Source organism: Chenopodium quinoa, unplaced genomic scaffold, assembly GCF_001683475.1.
Source record: "Chenopodium quinoa cultivar QQ74 unplaced genomic scaffold, ASM168347v1, whole genome shotgun sequence".
NCBI classification, from domain to species: domain Eukaryota; kingdom Viridiplantae; phylum Streptophyta; class Magnoliopsida; order Caryophyllales; family Amaranthaceae; genus Chenopodium; species Chenopodium quinoa.
In genome coordinates, this window is record NW_018742616.1 from 1525250 (window position 1) to 1540866 (window position 15617).

Here is a 15617-nt window from a genome sequence, read left to right on the forward strand (position 1 = left end):
TATGCTAGCACAGCAGAACCCTAGGAGTACTCACTAATCTGAATATCCTCAACAAACAGCTCGTTGAGGAAGGAAGGATGAGTACGGTTTCCTCTCTTGTCCAAAAACAAACAACCGCCGAGTACTAACCACAGGTACGCCCTGTAATGGAAACTGAAGGGCCTCTGCGCCTCCAAGGTCGACTCCACTATCCTCTCAGTCAGGACCCCACTACCCTGCCATACGGTTTTGGTACCGCACTTCTCATTCAGCTCTTCCTCAGTCATATCTAAGGTAACCGAGCACGCGTCCCGTAAAACGCCTGTGCTAGGAGTAGTGGAAACCATGGAACCGTCGACACGAAGCCCTAGAATATGATACACATCATGCAGCATGATCGTGATCTCCCCAAAAGGCATGTGAAACGTGTTCGTGTCTGGCTGCCATCTCTTAACAAAAGCAGAAATTAAGGGCCAGTCAAATCGCCGGAACATGATCCCGGGTAAATGAGATAGACCAGTGCCATCAATCGGTTCCAGGTGCTCCGGCGGAAGACGAGTGCGCCAGTTACCCAATTCAGAACACAACCGTGTCCTGCTCAAACACTGCAGCACGTTTCGCTCCTGCCCACCCCATATGTAGGCAGACACGTGACCCCCAAAACTCGGAATAACGGTACCATCCTCAGGCCCACCTAGCATCGGCTCCTGCACCACCCATGACTCTGACGAGCTGGTAGAAGCTTGACCTGGTTCACTACTGTTAACATATCTCCCATGGTCACCCCTATACACAGTACGGTAATCCTGAGGGTCGTACTGTGCATCTCCAGCAGATTGACTTCCTCGATCTTCATCCTCATCCTTATCTGATGAAGGCACTCCAGTAGACGAATACATGGGGGCGCTCCCCTGTGACTGGTGCTCCCCCGACCAAGCACCAGCAATCCCATACTGCTGCTCATGCTGAAACGGTGCATGTGAAGGTCCTGCACCACCTAACTCCCTCCTAACAGACGCATTCAAACGTCTTGATCTTGCATGACGAGGACCAGAACCCTCAATCTGCATTAAAAAATAAGTACAGAATCATATTTCAATAATAATTCATAGTCAAAAAAATCAAATCAAAACTATAATAAATCAAATCAAATAAACAATAATAACAGCATTACAAATAATAACAATAATATTATTCTTACAATACTAATACACTACTAACAATAACAACACACTAACACACTACAAATAATTTTAACACAATAACAGACCAAATCAAAACTATAATTAACCACAAAACTGCCAAAATTTAAACGCAACAACGACAACCCAATAAAAAAAACAATTACAATAACAATAACAACAATTTAAGTAAACAACCATAATACATAACAACAACAGCAGCAAAAACCAATACAAACCAAACCAAATTTACATAACAATAACAATACATAGCAACAACAAACTTACTTTAATGCTAAACTATAATTATTGTAAAACTAAATCAACAAAAATTACATATCAATAACTATTGCAAAACTAAATCCAAAAAAAAATTATTTTAATGCGACAAATGAAGGACACAAATTACTTCAAAAAAAAAAAAATGAAGGACACAAATATTTTCAAATTAAAACATGCACCAAATCAACAAAATCGAGGACAAAAAGAAAAAATAAGAAAAACATAAATAACAAAACAAAGGAAAAACAGAAAACAAAAAAAAAGGTGGAAAAACAGAAAAACACAAAAAACAAAAACCAAAAAAAAGGGGAAAAACAGAAAAAAAAAAAACCTGGAAACTGGACTTCCGCCCAGAAAATCCGGAAGTTCCCCTGGACTTCCGGAATTTCTGGGCGGAAGTCCCCTTGTCCAGAATTTTTTTTTTTCAAAATTCAAATTTTTTTTTAAAAAAAAAACTCACCGGCTCGCCGCCGCTAACGCCGCCACCACGACCACCAAACGTCAGCCTAATTCTCCGTCGGTCTGCCATTGTCGGATTCAACGTTTGATTGCAAGATTTGCTTGTGTTTGAGTAGCCTTCAACTATTTTGGTTTTTTTTTAAAAAAAAAAAATTTCTGATTTTTTTTTTTTCAAAATTTCTGATTTTTTGGAAGGTTTTAGAGAGAGAAAGTGTCAAAGAGTGATTTTGTGAGATGGGAAATGTCTCGTAAAGCCCTAACTTACTTTATCGAGTATTTATATACGGAGGGCAATTTAGGAAATTCATGTAAAAAATGTGAACGTCACCTAGTAAAATGCGAACGACGTTTAACAACATCCTTAAAAAATTGTTCCTCAACATTCTTCATTTGTTATGACGTTTTGGTCTGATTTTTTTTCTTTGCTGAAATTTTCATCAACATTTTTCATTTGTTATGAAGCATGGATGTAGAAGAAAATTGTGTTGTTTCAGTTGAATGCAATACGACGAATGTTGTTCATGTTTGTATTCCTGGTGGAACAAAGCTATGGATTCCATGTTGTGATAGTGAAATAAGACCATGCATAGGTATGAGATTTTCAAATGTGGATGATGGGTTACGTTTTTACGAGTCATATGCAGCTGTTGTTGGTTTTATTACTAGAAAATCTACGGGAAAAAAAAATGGTGTGATTTCTTTTCAAATTATTTTGTGTAATAAAGCTGGGTATAAGGAAAAATGGAAAAATGTTGTTCAAGATAAAGGAGATATTAGTAAAGAAGAAGACAATGTTATTCAAGATAAAGAGGATATGAATGAAGAAGTCAATGATGTTCAAGATGAAGAAGACAATGATGTACAAGATAAGGGGATAGTAATGAAGAAGAAAACAATGTTGTTCAAGGCAATACTCGTATTATTAGAAGAAGATTGGATAGTCGAGTTGGTTGTAGGGCCAAAATGATATTAAAGAGATATGAAGATGGAGGTTATATTGTTTCTAAATTTGAAGAAAGGCATACTCATCCTATGTATTCTCATAACAATGCTCATTTTCAGAAGTCGAAAAGAAAGTTGACGTTGTTGCATAAGAAAATGATTATTGATAATTCAAAGGTATTTAATTATGGTTTTATTAATCTGATTTATATTTCTCATACTGTAGAACATTAGTTTAATTATATGGAACATTAGGCACAATGTTATGAAACAATAGTGTTTGAATATGGATCAGTAGATATGGTATTATGTATGACGGTTCATGTAGGTATAATTGTATGGAACAATAGTTTTTGAAAATGAAACAATATAGTTTGTAGGAAAAATTATTGTAATTATTAGACTTCAAATATATGGAACAATCGTTCAACTAAATGGAACTTGTTAACTTATAAATGGAACAGTAGTTCAAGTCAATGGATTAGTAGTTATTATAAAAATGTGTTCATACTGAGTGGAAAAATATGTTAATAAAGCGGAGCCGTAGTTCAAATATATGGAACAATAAAGTAATAATTACAAGCAGTTGCATTAATTTTTTCGAATTTCGAACTACACATTTAGAATAACGTGCACCGTCAGACGTAATTAAACGTGCATCCTTTTTTTTTCTTCTTTTTCAATTAAATGTACACATCCATAATAAAGATTCGTTTTCAATTTCCTTTTTCTTTTTTTAATTAAATGTGCACCGTCAGATCTAATTAAGCCCTAGATTTGTTCTCATATATAGCATGGTTTCCATATAAGGTAGGGTTTTCACCTACCTTATTATACACATTTATAATAATTTTATTATTGTTTTTATTGTACACAGATTAATATTGGCCCTGTGAAAACATTCAAAATTATGAAGGAATATGTTGGGGGATATGAGAATATAGGTGCTAGCAAGTCTGATTTCAAGAACTTTCATAGAGATTTGAAGGCTTATATTGAAGGATTAGACACCCAGATGTTTGTTGACAATTTTAAGAGGAAAACATTGATGTGGTCAGCATATTTTTTTTATTATGAAATGGATGAAGATGGCTGTCTTTGTAGAGCTTTATGGGCAGATCCTATTTGTAGGAAGAATTATGTTGTTTTTGGTGATATGGTCTCCTTTGATACTATTTACCAAAGTAACAGGTATTTGTATGTGTATTATAATGGTATTTTTATATATGTATAAGCTGACTAGTATTTTCATATATGAATTCATGTTATACAGAAACGGAACATTAGATTATATATTTGGAACATTATAACAGTTATGTGGAACAATAGAGGAAGTGTGAAGAACATTATGTTTAAAATATATTAATAATGGTTATATGAGTTTTTGTATTAATTTCAAGTATAATATGGTCTTGGGGCTATTCACACAAGAAATGTGTTACTTTTGCTGTTGGGTTTATAGCAAAGAAAGACGTAGTTTCATTTCAATGGCTATGTAGAACATTTCTTAAGGCAATGGGCCATAGAGAACCTAATTGTTTAATTACGGATCAAGATCCAACGATGAAGATTGCTGTTAATTCTGTTTTTGAGCAATGTGAGCATAGGTATCTGATATTCTATTGTCATTTAAATGTTCTAGTTTTTTATTGTATTGTCCCAAATTCTTGTTTTAATGTTCCATATTTTTAATTAGCTGTTCTGAACTAATTTTCTTAAAATGTTCCATATTGTTTATAATATGTTCTAAGTTGTTATGTAATTGTTCCATTTTTAAATTATATTGTTTCACATTATCGTTTTACTGGTCCACATTGTTAATGATCTGCTCCAAATTATTGGTTATTTTTTTATTTAATTGTTCCGAATTATTATATTAATGTTCCCGTATTATAGGACATTGTTCCGAAATGTTGTTCTAATGATCCATGTTTTTAATTAGGTGTTCCGAATTATTGTTTATTTTTATTTATCCGTTCCGAATTATTATGTTAATGTTCCATTTTTATAGGACATTGTTCCGAAATTTTGTTCTAATGTCTCATACTTATTTTGTTGTAATGATATTGGTCTGCAGATTTTGTATGTGGCATATTATGTAAAAGCTGCCTGATAAAGTAGGAAGGAGTATCACTCGGGAGACTGAATTTTTGAAGAAACTTAGTAAGTGTGTTTGGAATTAGATATTGAGCCAGCTGAATTTGAAGAGATGTGGAACGATGTTCTTGTTGAGTTCAATTTAGAAGACCATGATTGGCTTAATTTAATGTTTGAGATGAGATTTATGTAGATTCCTGCGTATTTTAGAGGCATTTTTGTGGGAGGAATTATGAGAACTACATCAAGGTCTGAGAGTGAGAATAGTTTTTTTTCGTCATTTATTAATCCTCATGTGTCTCTTGTTGAGTTTTTCATGAGGTATGAAACTGCGTTGGATGCACAAAGACACAGTCAGGCACAAAATGACAATGATTCACAGGAGAAGTACCCTCGATGTAAGACAGAAATGCTGATTGAGATGCATGGTTCAAAGGTATACACCGTTTCTGCTTTTTATAATTTTCAAGATGAAGTTTATAGTGCTTTTTATTCTTGTTGTGTGGATGAATTGAGGAAGGAAAATGGAATGGATATAGCAGTAGTTATTGAGGCTAATAGGAGAAGAAAGTTTAAGGTTGTATTTGAGTCTATTAATTATGAAACTAACATGCTCATGGAAAAAATTCTATAGGATAGGAATCCCATGTAGACATATGATAAGGATGTGGAAAGAAAAGAATTTAAAAAACATTCCAAAGCAATATATCTTAGATCGATGGACAATAACTGCTACTTAGAAACCAATGTTAGAGAAAAGTTGTACAGATATAGATGGTGATAGGAGGGTGGTATTGAATGAAATGTGGTATGAGATACTTTCTTGTGTGAGTTGGGTAAAAGGTCGTGAGCAAGATTTTATTAAGAATATTCGAGAGTTTAAAAATAAAATTCAAGGCATAAAGAGTGTTACTGCAGTTGAAAGTGAGAATGCAAGACTAAATGAACATGACATTGAAATGTTAATTGGATGTAGTATGCCTGATGAAATACTGGTTCAGCCTCCTAAAGTGTCGAAGAATAAAGGCACAAGTGTTCATGATAGCAGTGGAATCAGTGGGTCTAAACGATTAAATGGCGCTAAGGAGAAAGCAGTTAAACAATGTAATAAGAAGAAGAGGAAATGTAGTGGATGTGGGGATCTTGCATATCATGATATTCGGAATTGTCCTTATAAAACAGTTTAAAATTGCGCGTGTGAAATACTAGTTTGTTTTATTGTTTCGTGTTAGTATAATTATTGTTCCTTTTTATTAAACTATTGTTACTCACCTCTTTGTTTGTTCTAATGATTTCAGTAAGTTACCAACAGTGTAACAATAACTAATTAGTGAAAATATTAAGATGCGGAGAACATTCAGTCAAATAACTGGTACAGTAATTCAAATATGTGGAATAGTAATTCAAAAACTACGGAAACAATGGTTCAAACACATGGAACAATGATTTAAGTATATGGAACATCGGTTTTGACATATATGGAACATCCATTTTAATATATGATTCACATGGAACAATGGTTGTACGTTGTCGAAAAAATGATTCACATATATGGAACATCAGTGTTGACATATGGAACAATTGTTTCACTATATGGAACATTATATTACTCATATGAAACAATAGTTCAAATATCCAGTAATTTCACCAAGTATAAACAGTCATTTATTTGCATTTTAGAAAAGTTAAATAATAATCTTTGGAGACGTATACGTTTTAGAAAATCTACAATTTGATTTCATGTGGGAACGTGTAATGATTTGACAAGTCCACTTTTTTTTTTTAAATCACGTGTGACACAAGAGCTTTGGGAAGAGATTAATGGAAAAAGTCAAAAAAGCAACCCAACACTTGTCAGTTTCATGTGGAAACATGTAATGATGTGTCAATTCATGCTTTTATGTCATTTCATACTTTTGTGGCCTTCTATATAAAGTATCTTGGACTTGATTTGAACACAACCAATTTAAGTCTTCTACAAACACTATTTCTTTTATTTTCTTATTGTTCCCACATTATTTCTGGTAATGGCGGTATACCACGGACTACATTCAGTGTTATACGTCAAACTACATTTTGTGGTTTACTGCCATTGCCGGATCTAATATGGGCAACTGGATCTAATATCATATATAATCAATTACAGAGGTAAACACTATTTTGTTGTTTCATTTTATATGCCTACTATTCTTGCATATTATACTTAGTGTGATAGTATATCTTTTTGAATAGAACATCTAACATGCATAATTACTGTTGCATATTAGTACTACTATTGTTCCAATAATACATACATAATGTTCCATATTAATAATCTATTTTTCTAGCAATACAAACTTATTAAAATCTAAAACTTTCTATATAAAACATCCATAAAAACATCCATTCAAAACATCCAAACATAAACTAATCTAAAATTATCATTGATTACTGCGGTACATGGCGTAGCTACTCTAATGCCCAGGCCTTTGATTTTGCTATCACTTCATCCTGTAAGGTGTTTGCTAGGCTTGTTAAGATTTTGCCACAATATTCTATCCCCATCTTCTTTACTACTTCCAACTGAAAATATTTTACCAATAGAAAATAAATACTGAAACAACAGATAATATACCATGGAACAACAGGTATAAACAATTGGCATATTTTATGGAACAATAGGCATAATAACTTACATCTTTTGGGTCGAAACCTATATCCCAGTGTAAATCAGTTTGTCCTATATAACTTTCCATATGTTTCAGAGTGTATACGCCGCAGTCATTTACATTTTCATTGTTTTGCCATCTCAGTTCCTTTAGTACTGGTTTGAATCTCGATACTGCTCGACCATTCCCAATTTTATTTTATGTCGGTACTTTTCCAAATGCCTTGATCTTCATAACAAAACATACAGTTTAAAAATAATTAGGAACAATACAAAATCTGTTAAGGAACAATCAATAGACAAACAGGAACAATACGGATAATATTTGGAACAGTAGTCAAATAAATTTACCATTGTAGTTGGAAATTTTCTATATTTGGCATCCATATCAACACCTTCTTCCAATTTCCTGTTGTCAATCACTTCTAGTTTTTTGTGTATGAAATTAAAACAGAACGGGTAGTAGTGTTCAAATGTGACTACTGGAAAGAATACATGTCGTGAAACAATAGACATATTATATGAAACATTAGGCCTATTTTAAGAAACAATAAATGGATATAATGGAACAATAGAATTTAGATACTAACCAAGTCAACTTTGTTAAATGTAGTGATCTTGGAGTGTATCATCTCTTTTTCTATTCTGATATTAAATGTCTTATATCTCTCCAAAAACTTGTCTTTTGAAGTGAAGTATTTGTCAGTACACATCATAATCTGCATTTGGCCAGGGAAAAAATTAAAAAAAAAACAATTTAAAAATTTTTAAACTGTAAAAACAATAGCACAATTATTATGAACATTGGACATTTTTTATGAAACAATAGGGTGTATCTATGGGCATATTTTGTGAAACAATACAACATATAAAGAAACAATAGGCATAATAATTGAAACATCAGTCAGATTTTATGGAACAATAAGTGTATTAATGGAACAACTGACATTTTTTTATGAAACAACTTTAAAAAATCACACATAATTACCCAACATTCAGAAGTGAGTGCAGAAAAATTTGTTAATGGCTCCAGGTTCTTCTTTTGTTGGCCATGTTCAGAATATGTGCCCAAGAGTCAACTATGTGTTGATTACATAATTGTTTTCTTGTAGACATGAAATTTCATCCATAGTGATAAAATTATGCGTGTCATTGTACAGCTCCTCACTGAAATTGTGGAACAACAAGTTATTTAAATTGGAACAATAGAAATAGTATATGGAACAATTGAACTAACAAAACATTTATTATGTTGCTTACGTTTTAGGACCAACAGAAATGCATATTCAGCCACCGTTCTCTGCTGTGCATCAAGCTTTCTAGATATTTTTTTCATTTTGAACCATGAACGGTGAACACATATTTGGTGGAAGGTTTTGAGTGATCCTTTTTTCTCTTTGTTGTCCACCTTCAGGCACACTGAAATGGGATGTTGTTATTTTATGAACAATTAATTCAGTGAGCTGTTCCAACTATTGTTCTGTTGCTGGTTCTTCGGGTGTTGGGGAAGTTGGGGGAGTAGGAGGCAATGCCTGTGATCCTACGAAAAGGTTGAAATTTGGGCTGAATTTAATAATTGGAGCAATCTCTAAAATTGGTTCTTGGGGGGAGGGCTCTTTTGCAGCTTGTTCATGGGAAGGTTCTTGAGCAGCATGTTCGGGGGGGGGGGTACTTCTTGTTCTTTCCCTTTATTTTTGGGTTGGAATGTAGCCCTAGCTCTACTTATCATATCATTCAGCTCTAACAAAAACGCTGGTTCATCAAACAGATTCTGGTCTTGGGAGAGAATCCCATGAGTCCTGATTCCTTCTTGACTCATTGTGGGTTGTACTGAAGAGTACTTACCCCAAACGTTTTTTATGAGGCTTTTCATCTCATCAGGAATCTCAACCTCTTCTAACATCTTGTAAGCTTTGTCAACCAAAGCATACATCTCATTAACATAGGAAGCAAGTGCCTTAGCCATGTTGTTGAATTCATCTATTAAAAAAGCTTATAACATATGAACAATATAAATGAGATGTATTGAATATAGAACTGGAAAAATAGATAAATAAAATGAAACAACAGGTATAATATTTGAAACAACATAAAGTTTTTTATGGAACAGTAAACATTGGTAGATACAATAAACAGCTTTAATGAAACAATAGTTATATGTTATGAAACAATTGACTGTAAAGATTGGAACAACATAAATGAGGAGGGTTATTAATTGTAACATCACATAATTTTCATGGAACAATATGCTTATTAGTAGGAACAATAGATATATTTTATGAAACAACATAATACAGATGCTGGAACATCAGACAACAACAGGCATATTGTATGAATCAGCACTGTAACATCAGGTATATTTTTTGTAATAATTGAATGTAAGTCATGGAACAACAGATTTTTTATTATTATTATTTTTATTTTTTTACCATTATATCTTCAGGTGTAGAGGATGACGAGGGTTCTTGCTCATCTTTTTCAACAAGTTTTTCTTTGTTGATTCTCAACCTGTCAAGGACTATATCCTGCCCAAAACTTCTCTTTAATTCCACCTTCATCCGTTGTTAAATCATTTCTTTGTTCCAAACGGACAAGAGGGGTATTGTCCATGGGGGTTGAGCTGTTCCTTGTTTCAGTCTGTCAAAGTATAAAACCTGTTTAAGAAAATAGATTAGTTACGTAGTTGTCTAAAATACATGAACATTACAAACAGCATCTGGAACAATAGACTTAAAAATTGGAACAATAGATGTATAATAAGAAACAACAGAATATATATACTGGAGCATCAGATAATTGATTACTGAATCAACATTAGGCATATTGTAATTGGTGTAACATAAAGTATATTTTTTGAAACAGTAAAATAATTAAATGGAACAGTATAACGTTTTTATGAAACAGCAGAATATTACTAAATCAACATTAGGCATATTGCAATTTTATGGAACAGGTATGTTTTATTGTTGGAACATTACATACAGTTTCTGGAATAGTAGACTTAAAGATTGGAACAATAGCTATATAATATGAAACAACATAATATATTTACTCGAGCATCAGATAATTGATTAGTGAATCAACATTAGGCATATTGTAACTGGTGTAACAATAGTTTATTTTTTGAAAGATTAATATTATTAAATGGAACAATAGAAATATTTTATGAAACAACAGAATGTTACCATAAAAAATGGCAGAGGTCTTGTGAAATAAGAAGCTCCATATTTCCGTTCCGCAACGGAGATGATCAGGTTTTCATACGTGTATGCACACCAATCAAATGACTTAATTTTTGAAACATCCTCACAGCAATACAAGAACTTGAAACTGAGTTGTTTGTTTGTTGTAACCTGACACAACAATTAATTGCAGCTACAACGAAATTTCAAATGAATTCATCGGTAACATCTTGGTCCTTTTGGGTCTTGATTCTGTGCATTAACGTTGGATTGGTGGGACTTCCAATAATCAACCCAAATTGGTCCCTCCATTTTTGCAGGAAAACTTGCGATTCTTTATCCTCCTCAACCTATTTGTTTTCTTTTATTTCTGATCCCCCTAGTGGTAGTCCAAATACTGCATGGACATCCTCTGGGAGGATTGCAATTTCTTCTCCAATGGGAAGTAAAATTGAGGATCTGTCCGTGTTAAAACTACTAACAAGCTCAAAACAAAAATTGGATTTGTTTGAATCCAAGTCCAACTGTAGGAATCCACCAAAGCCAATGTTTCTTATGGCTTGTTGGTGTTGTTCAGGCAGTCTTATTAGCTTATTCTTCATGAATTGTGCACGTGGAATTTGTTGTCTAAAAATGACATGCTCTTCTTCGTTTTCTCCCTGACCCTTTTTGGCTTAACAGGCTGGACATCAGTAGATGGTTCTTTTCCTTTTTTCTGCTGGGATTAGGTTGGGACTAATTGTTTTTCAGTGGTCCTAATATTGAGAATGGAGCAATAGACATGTTTTATGAAACAATAGATTACAAATACGGAACAATAGGTATACTAATTGGAACAGCACACACATTTGAATACATAAACAGAACAATAGCTAATATATATTGTTGCAACATGCACAATTTTTTACAACAACACCGGAACAATGAGCATATTTTATAGAACAATTAATGTAGATAATGGAACAACATATAAAATATAAGTAAACACAGATAACTATTAAAACTTTACTTGGATGAAGCATCTTTCTTTGTCGTTTTTGTCACTGATTTTGTTGCGGTTTTTTGTCACTTCTTTGGGCCCATGGGTTTTTAGTTTACAAATCATTTAAATGTTTGAGATTTCATTAATTGGAACAATCTCTTAAATAAGTGGTGCAAGCAATTAAATATACAACACAACAGTAGACATGTTTTGTGAAACAACAAAATATAAATATGGAACATTACACATTTTTTTAAATAATTGAGAATATGTCTGTATAATTCATAAAATAGTACTGGTACAATAGGCATATTTAATGAAACAATAGTATGTATAAACTGGAACAATTAAAAATACATAATAGAATGACAGGCATATTACTTGGAACAACAAATATTTATTGTGAAACAATAGGAGTATTAATTGGAACAATGCATATATTTTATGGAACAGTTGAATACATAAACCGGAACAATAGCTAATACGTTCTGATTAATATTGAATATTTTAATGCACTAATAGTGAAACAATAAGCACATTTTATGAAACAATTTATGTAGGTAATGGAACAACAGATAAAATATTAGGAAACACAATTAAATTCTAAAACTGTACTTGGATGCAGCATCTTTCTTTGTTGTTTTTGGAGACGATTCTGCTGCATTTTTTTTCACTTCTTTGGGCACTATTTTCTGTTTACAACACATTTACAAGTTTGAGATACAACAGTTCAATTTGTTGGAACAATCGCTTAAATACGAGTAACAATTTGAAAACTCTCAGGACCAGTAATATCAATATTGTGGGGTTCTCAACATGATACACAGGAAAAAAACGAGGAACAACCCTAGAAATAATTTTGAACCTTGAACATATATATGGAACAATAAAGTCATAAATGGGAACTATACTTAGTTGTTGAAGCTTTTTTTGTTGACAATGGTGGTTCCGTTGCGGCGACGGCTGCGGTTGTGGTGGTAGGGTTTTCCGGAACAACTTCACTTTCCACACCATCCAATTCTCTTCTCATTCTTTCTCTGTTTAAAACAACATAAATTGTAATTTTTTTTTATTTCTTCATATCAAATGATAAAATCCTTACTTCAATTACCACGAAAAGAACTTACTGGAATTTTTTGAAATCCTCTTTGCGTCGAATGCTTGCAATTTTCTTCTCGTCCATTGATTTGCTTGAAGTTTTTTGAATTTTCTTGAAATGTACTCTTCGTCGTCACTTCTAATGGTGTAATTTTGTGGAAGGATTGCAAAATGTAAAATGGTGATTTATGGGAACTTTTTTAGGAAAAACTGTAGCGGTTATGGGAAGTTTTTTTGCAGTTATGGAGGAGTTGTGTGTTTCAAATGGTGGAAATTGGGTTTGAAATGACAGGAAAATGAATAGTCACTTCATAACCGTCAATGATGGTTTTCACATTCCGAGAAAAACTGCTCATTACGTGTATTAATGCAATTTTTTTTTTGGTAACTACTCAAGCGTCAGGTCTAAATAAATGGATGGTGTAAGATTGATTCTCATTTTAAGATGGTTCTCACCTGAACCCACCCCTATATATATAGGCTCACGTGAGAAGGGTGAGAAGCAATCTCAACCCTTAGATGTGTTAGATATTTAGAGTGTTGATGGTTGCGCGCTCGCGCACCATGAAGAGCGCCCACGCAAGTTAAGCTCGGTCGCGCAGAGAGCGCGCCTAAACCACGTACCTCTCTGGAATTTGGCAAAATGGAAGGAAGAGTTGGCGCGGCCGCGCGACAGTTGGCGTGCCCGCGCGTCCTGAGTGGCGCGCCTAAACCGCGCCCCCTTCTGCCTTCCTGTGGAAATTTTGTATTTCTGATTAGGAGCGCCCGCTCCATCTGGTGGCGCGCCCGCGCCTACCTGTTTTGCGGTTTTTTCTTGACGGATGTGTCTTTTATTAAAAAGACAAGTTTTGTGAGAAAAAGTATATAGAATATTATTCTCTGAAATTTCTCCCTAAGAATTCTCCATAATTTCTCTCAATTTTCTTGCAAACTATTGTGAGAAATACTATTGAGTTTTAGCCTTCTTTGTGAATTATTCATCTTTATTTCGATTTTTTGTGCTAAGAACGGGCTGTCAATTGTATCTCAAAGAGAATTTCCAGAATAACCCAAGCACCGTGTGGGGGAAATTATTCTCTTTAGGAAAGTATTCATACGCCTTTGACAGTGTATCAAGGTCGTAGTCTCAAGGGACATCGGAATTCTCATGTTTTTGCGTGGTTTGTTCGGTTTAGAGTTGAGGCAAGTTAGATTATCTTCACATTAGTGTTATCTTTAGAAATTTTCTGTAATTTCTTAGATATTAATACTTGATAATACTTTTGAAGTATTTGTTGAATTACATAACTTTATTGTTTTGCAACCATATATCTTAGGTTTTGTTCCAACACAAATTATTAAGTGTTTTTCTAGTTTGAAATCACTGTAAAACCTAACAAGATGTAAGTATCTACGGTCAAAATTTTAAGATCGAGGTGAAAAAAATGCTCAAAGCTCAACTCTCTTGAATTTTATAATACCAACATCTCTCTCTATAATTTTCTCTCTCTCCTCCCTCTGTTTATTGAAGCTTTTGACCACCATTAATGGCGTCCTCTACTACTCTCCACTCACTTGAAGCTCTAAAATTTGAGACCCTTTGTCCTGCTATTTTCGGCTTCAACCCAATCAAGCTTCTCTTTGTCCAAATAATACGAATTTCTTCTCAATATTCTTCAATTAAAATGCATCTTGATTTTTTTTAATTATTGTGACGATTAAGAATTTATGAATTACAATTGCAGTAAGGATGAAAAAAAATTAGAATTCATAGCTTGATACATTAGATACTGCACTGTTTTGTTAGCTTGATTAATTATGATTTCGAGACACTTAATACTTAGTTTATAGAATTAGAAAATTTTGAAGTGGAGAAGTTGCGCATAGTGATTGAAGCAAAGACTAACAGAATATTGTTGTTTCGTATGATTTGTAATCACCACCACTAGAAGATAAATATGATTTAGATTAAACGTACATTGATTTTTCAATGTATTTAAAATGAATTCTGAATGTATCTATAATAATACTTTTTTAATGTATCAGTAGTGTATTTTCAAAGTATCTATAAAGTATTTTTGATGCATTTATAATGTATTTTTGATGTATTTATAATGTATATGTAATGTATCTGTAACACATTATTGATGTATCTCTACTTCTCACCTTCTCACCGGATCCCAACTATATATATATATATATATGCATGAGTAACACCATTTATTCATAAAAGTAACCCAAATTTATTATATGAGTCATATCAAATAATTTAACAATAAATAACCCCGTTTGTTCATTCGAGCAACCCCTGTTCTTTTGCTTTAAAAATAAAAGAATGATTCCACTTATTTAAAAGAGTAACCTCATTTTCTCATTTAAGTAATCCACATACGTCAAGGTAACTCTATTTGCTCATCAACATGACTCATATTATTTAATTTATTGTCTTATATGTAAAGTTGTCACACCATGTGGCTAGCCACATATAAGAATTTGTGTTTCTCCATTTAAGAATGTCCACTCGTCAAAAAAACAAAAAAAAATTGACCATTAATTACATAACATATTATATGAGTAGAAAATTTGTCAAAAATAACTTTTAATAACAATCTTATTGTGAGAAACATCCTTTTAAATTTCTTCAAAAAACAAGATACAATACAAAAAAAAAAAAAAAAAAAAAAAAAAAAAAAAAAAAAAAAAAAAAAACCTTCAAATCTTGAAGTTGTTATATAAGAGAAGAGGTAAGACTATAAGCGTAATACCAAGTATTAAAGAAGATGTAGAAT

At 32.9% G+C, this 15617-nt stretch overlaps 3 protein-coding genes across 3 annotated transcripts; 2 read left to right on the plus strand and 1 right to left on the minus strand.

Moving 5' to 3' along the window:
• Nucleotides 1-20: 20 nt before the first annotated feature.
• LOC110721286 (protein MAIN-LIKE 1-like) lies at nt 21-2287 on the minus strand. The gene is made up of 2 exons (XM_021900427.1): nt 1903-2287; nt 21-1043 (listed from the first exon to the last, which is right to left on the minus strand). Exons 1-2 carry the CDS (start codon nt 1969-1971, stop codon nt 21-23), a joined length of 1092 nt encoding a protein of 363 aa, XP_021756119.1. The 5' UTR covers nt 1972-2287.
• Nucleotides 2288-2864: 577 nt separating this feature from the next.
• On the plus strand, nt 2865-5574 carry LOC110721287 (protein FAR-RED IMPAIRED RESPONSE 1-like). The gene is made up of 5 exons (XM_021900428.1): nt 2865-3020; nt 3721-4034; nt 4244-4440; nt 4921-4925; nt 5134-5574. Exons 1-5 carry the CDS (start codon nt 2865-2867, stop codon nt 5572-5574), a joined length of 1113 nt encoding a protein of 370 aa, XP_021756120.1.
• Nucleotides 5575-5686: 112 nt separating this feature from the next.
• LOC110721290 lies at nt 5687-6127 on the plus strand. The gene has a single exon (XM_021900429.1). It carries the CDS (start codon nt 5687-5689, stop codon nt 6125-6127), a length of 441 nt encoding a protein of 146 aa, XP_021756121.1.
• Nucleotides 6128-15617: the final 9490 nt, after the last annotated feature.

What these genes read in the sequence shown, in the direction of transcription:
- LOC110721290 (XM_021900429.1), top strand. Translation starts at nt 5,687, where the DNA reads ATGTTAGAGAAAAGTTGTACAGATATAGATGGTGATAGGAGGGTGGTA.
- LOC110721287 (XM_021900428.1), top strand. Translation starts at nt 2,865, where the DNA reads ATGATATTAAAGAGATATGAAGATGGAGGTTATATTGTTTCTAAATTT. An exon ending in TGATTATTGATAATTCAAAG is followed by an intron (nt 3,021 to 3,720) that starts GTATTTAATTAT and finishes TATTGTACACAG; the next exon opens with ATTAATATTGGCCCTGTGAA. An exon ending in ACTATTTACCAAAGTAACAG is followed by an intron (nt 4,035 to 4,243) that starts GTATTTGTATGT and finishes ATTAATTTCAAG; the next exon opens with TATAATATGGTCTTGGGGCT.
- LOC110721286 (XM_021900427.1), bottom strand. Translation starts at nt 1,971, where the DNA reads ATGGCAGACCGACGGAGAATTAGGCTGACGTTTGGTGGTCGTGGTGGC. An exon ending in GCGTTAGCGGCGGCGAGCCG is followed by an intron (nt 1,044 to 1,902) that starts GTGAGTTTTTTT and finishes TTTTTAATGCAG; the next exon opens with ATTGAGGGTTCTGGTCCTCG.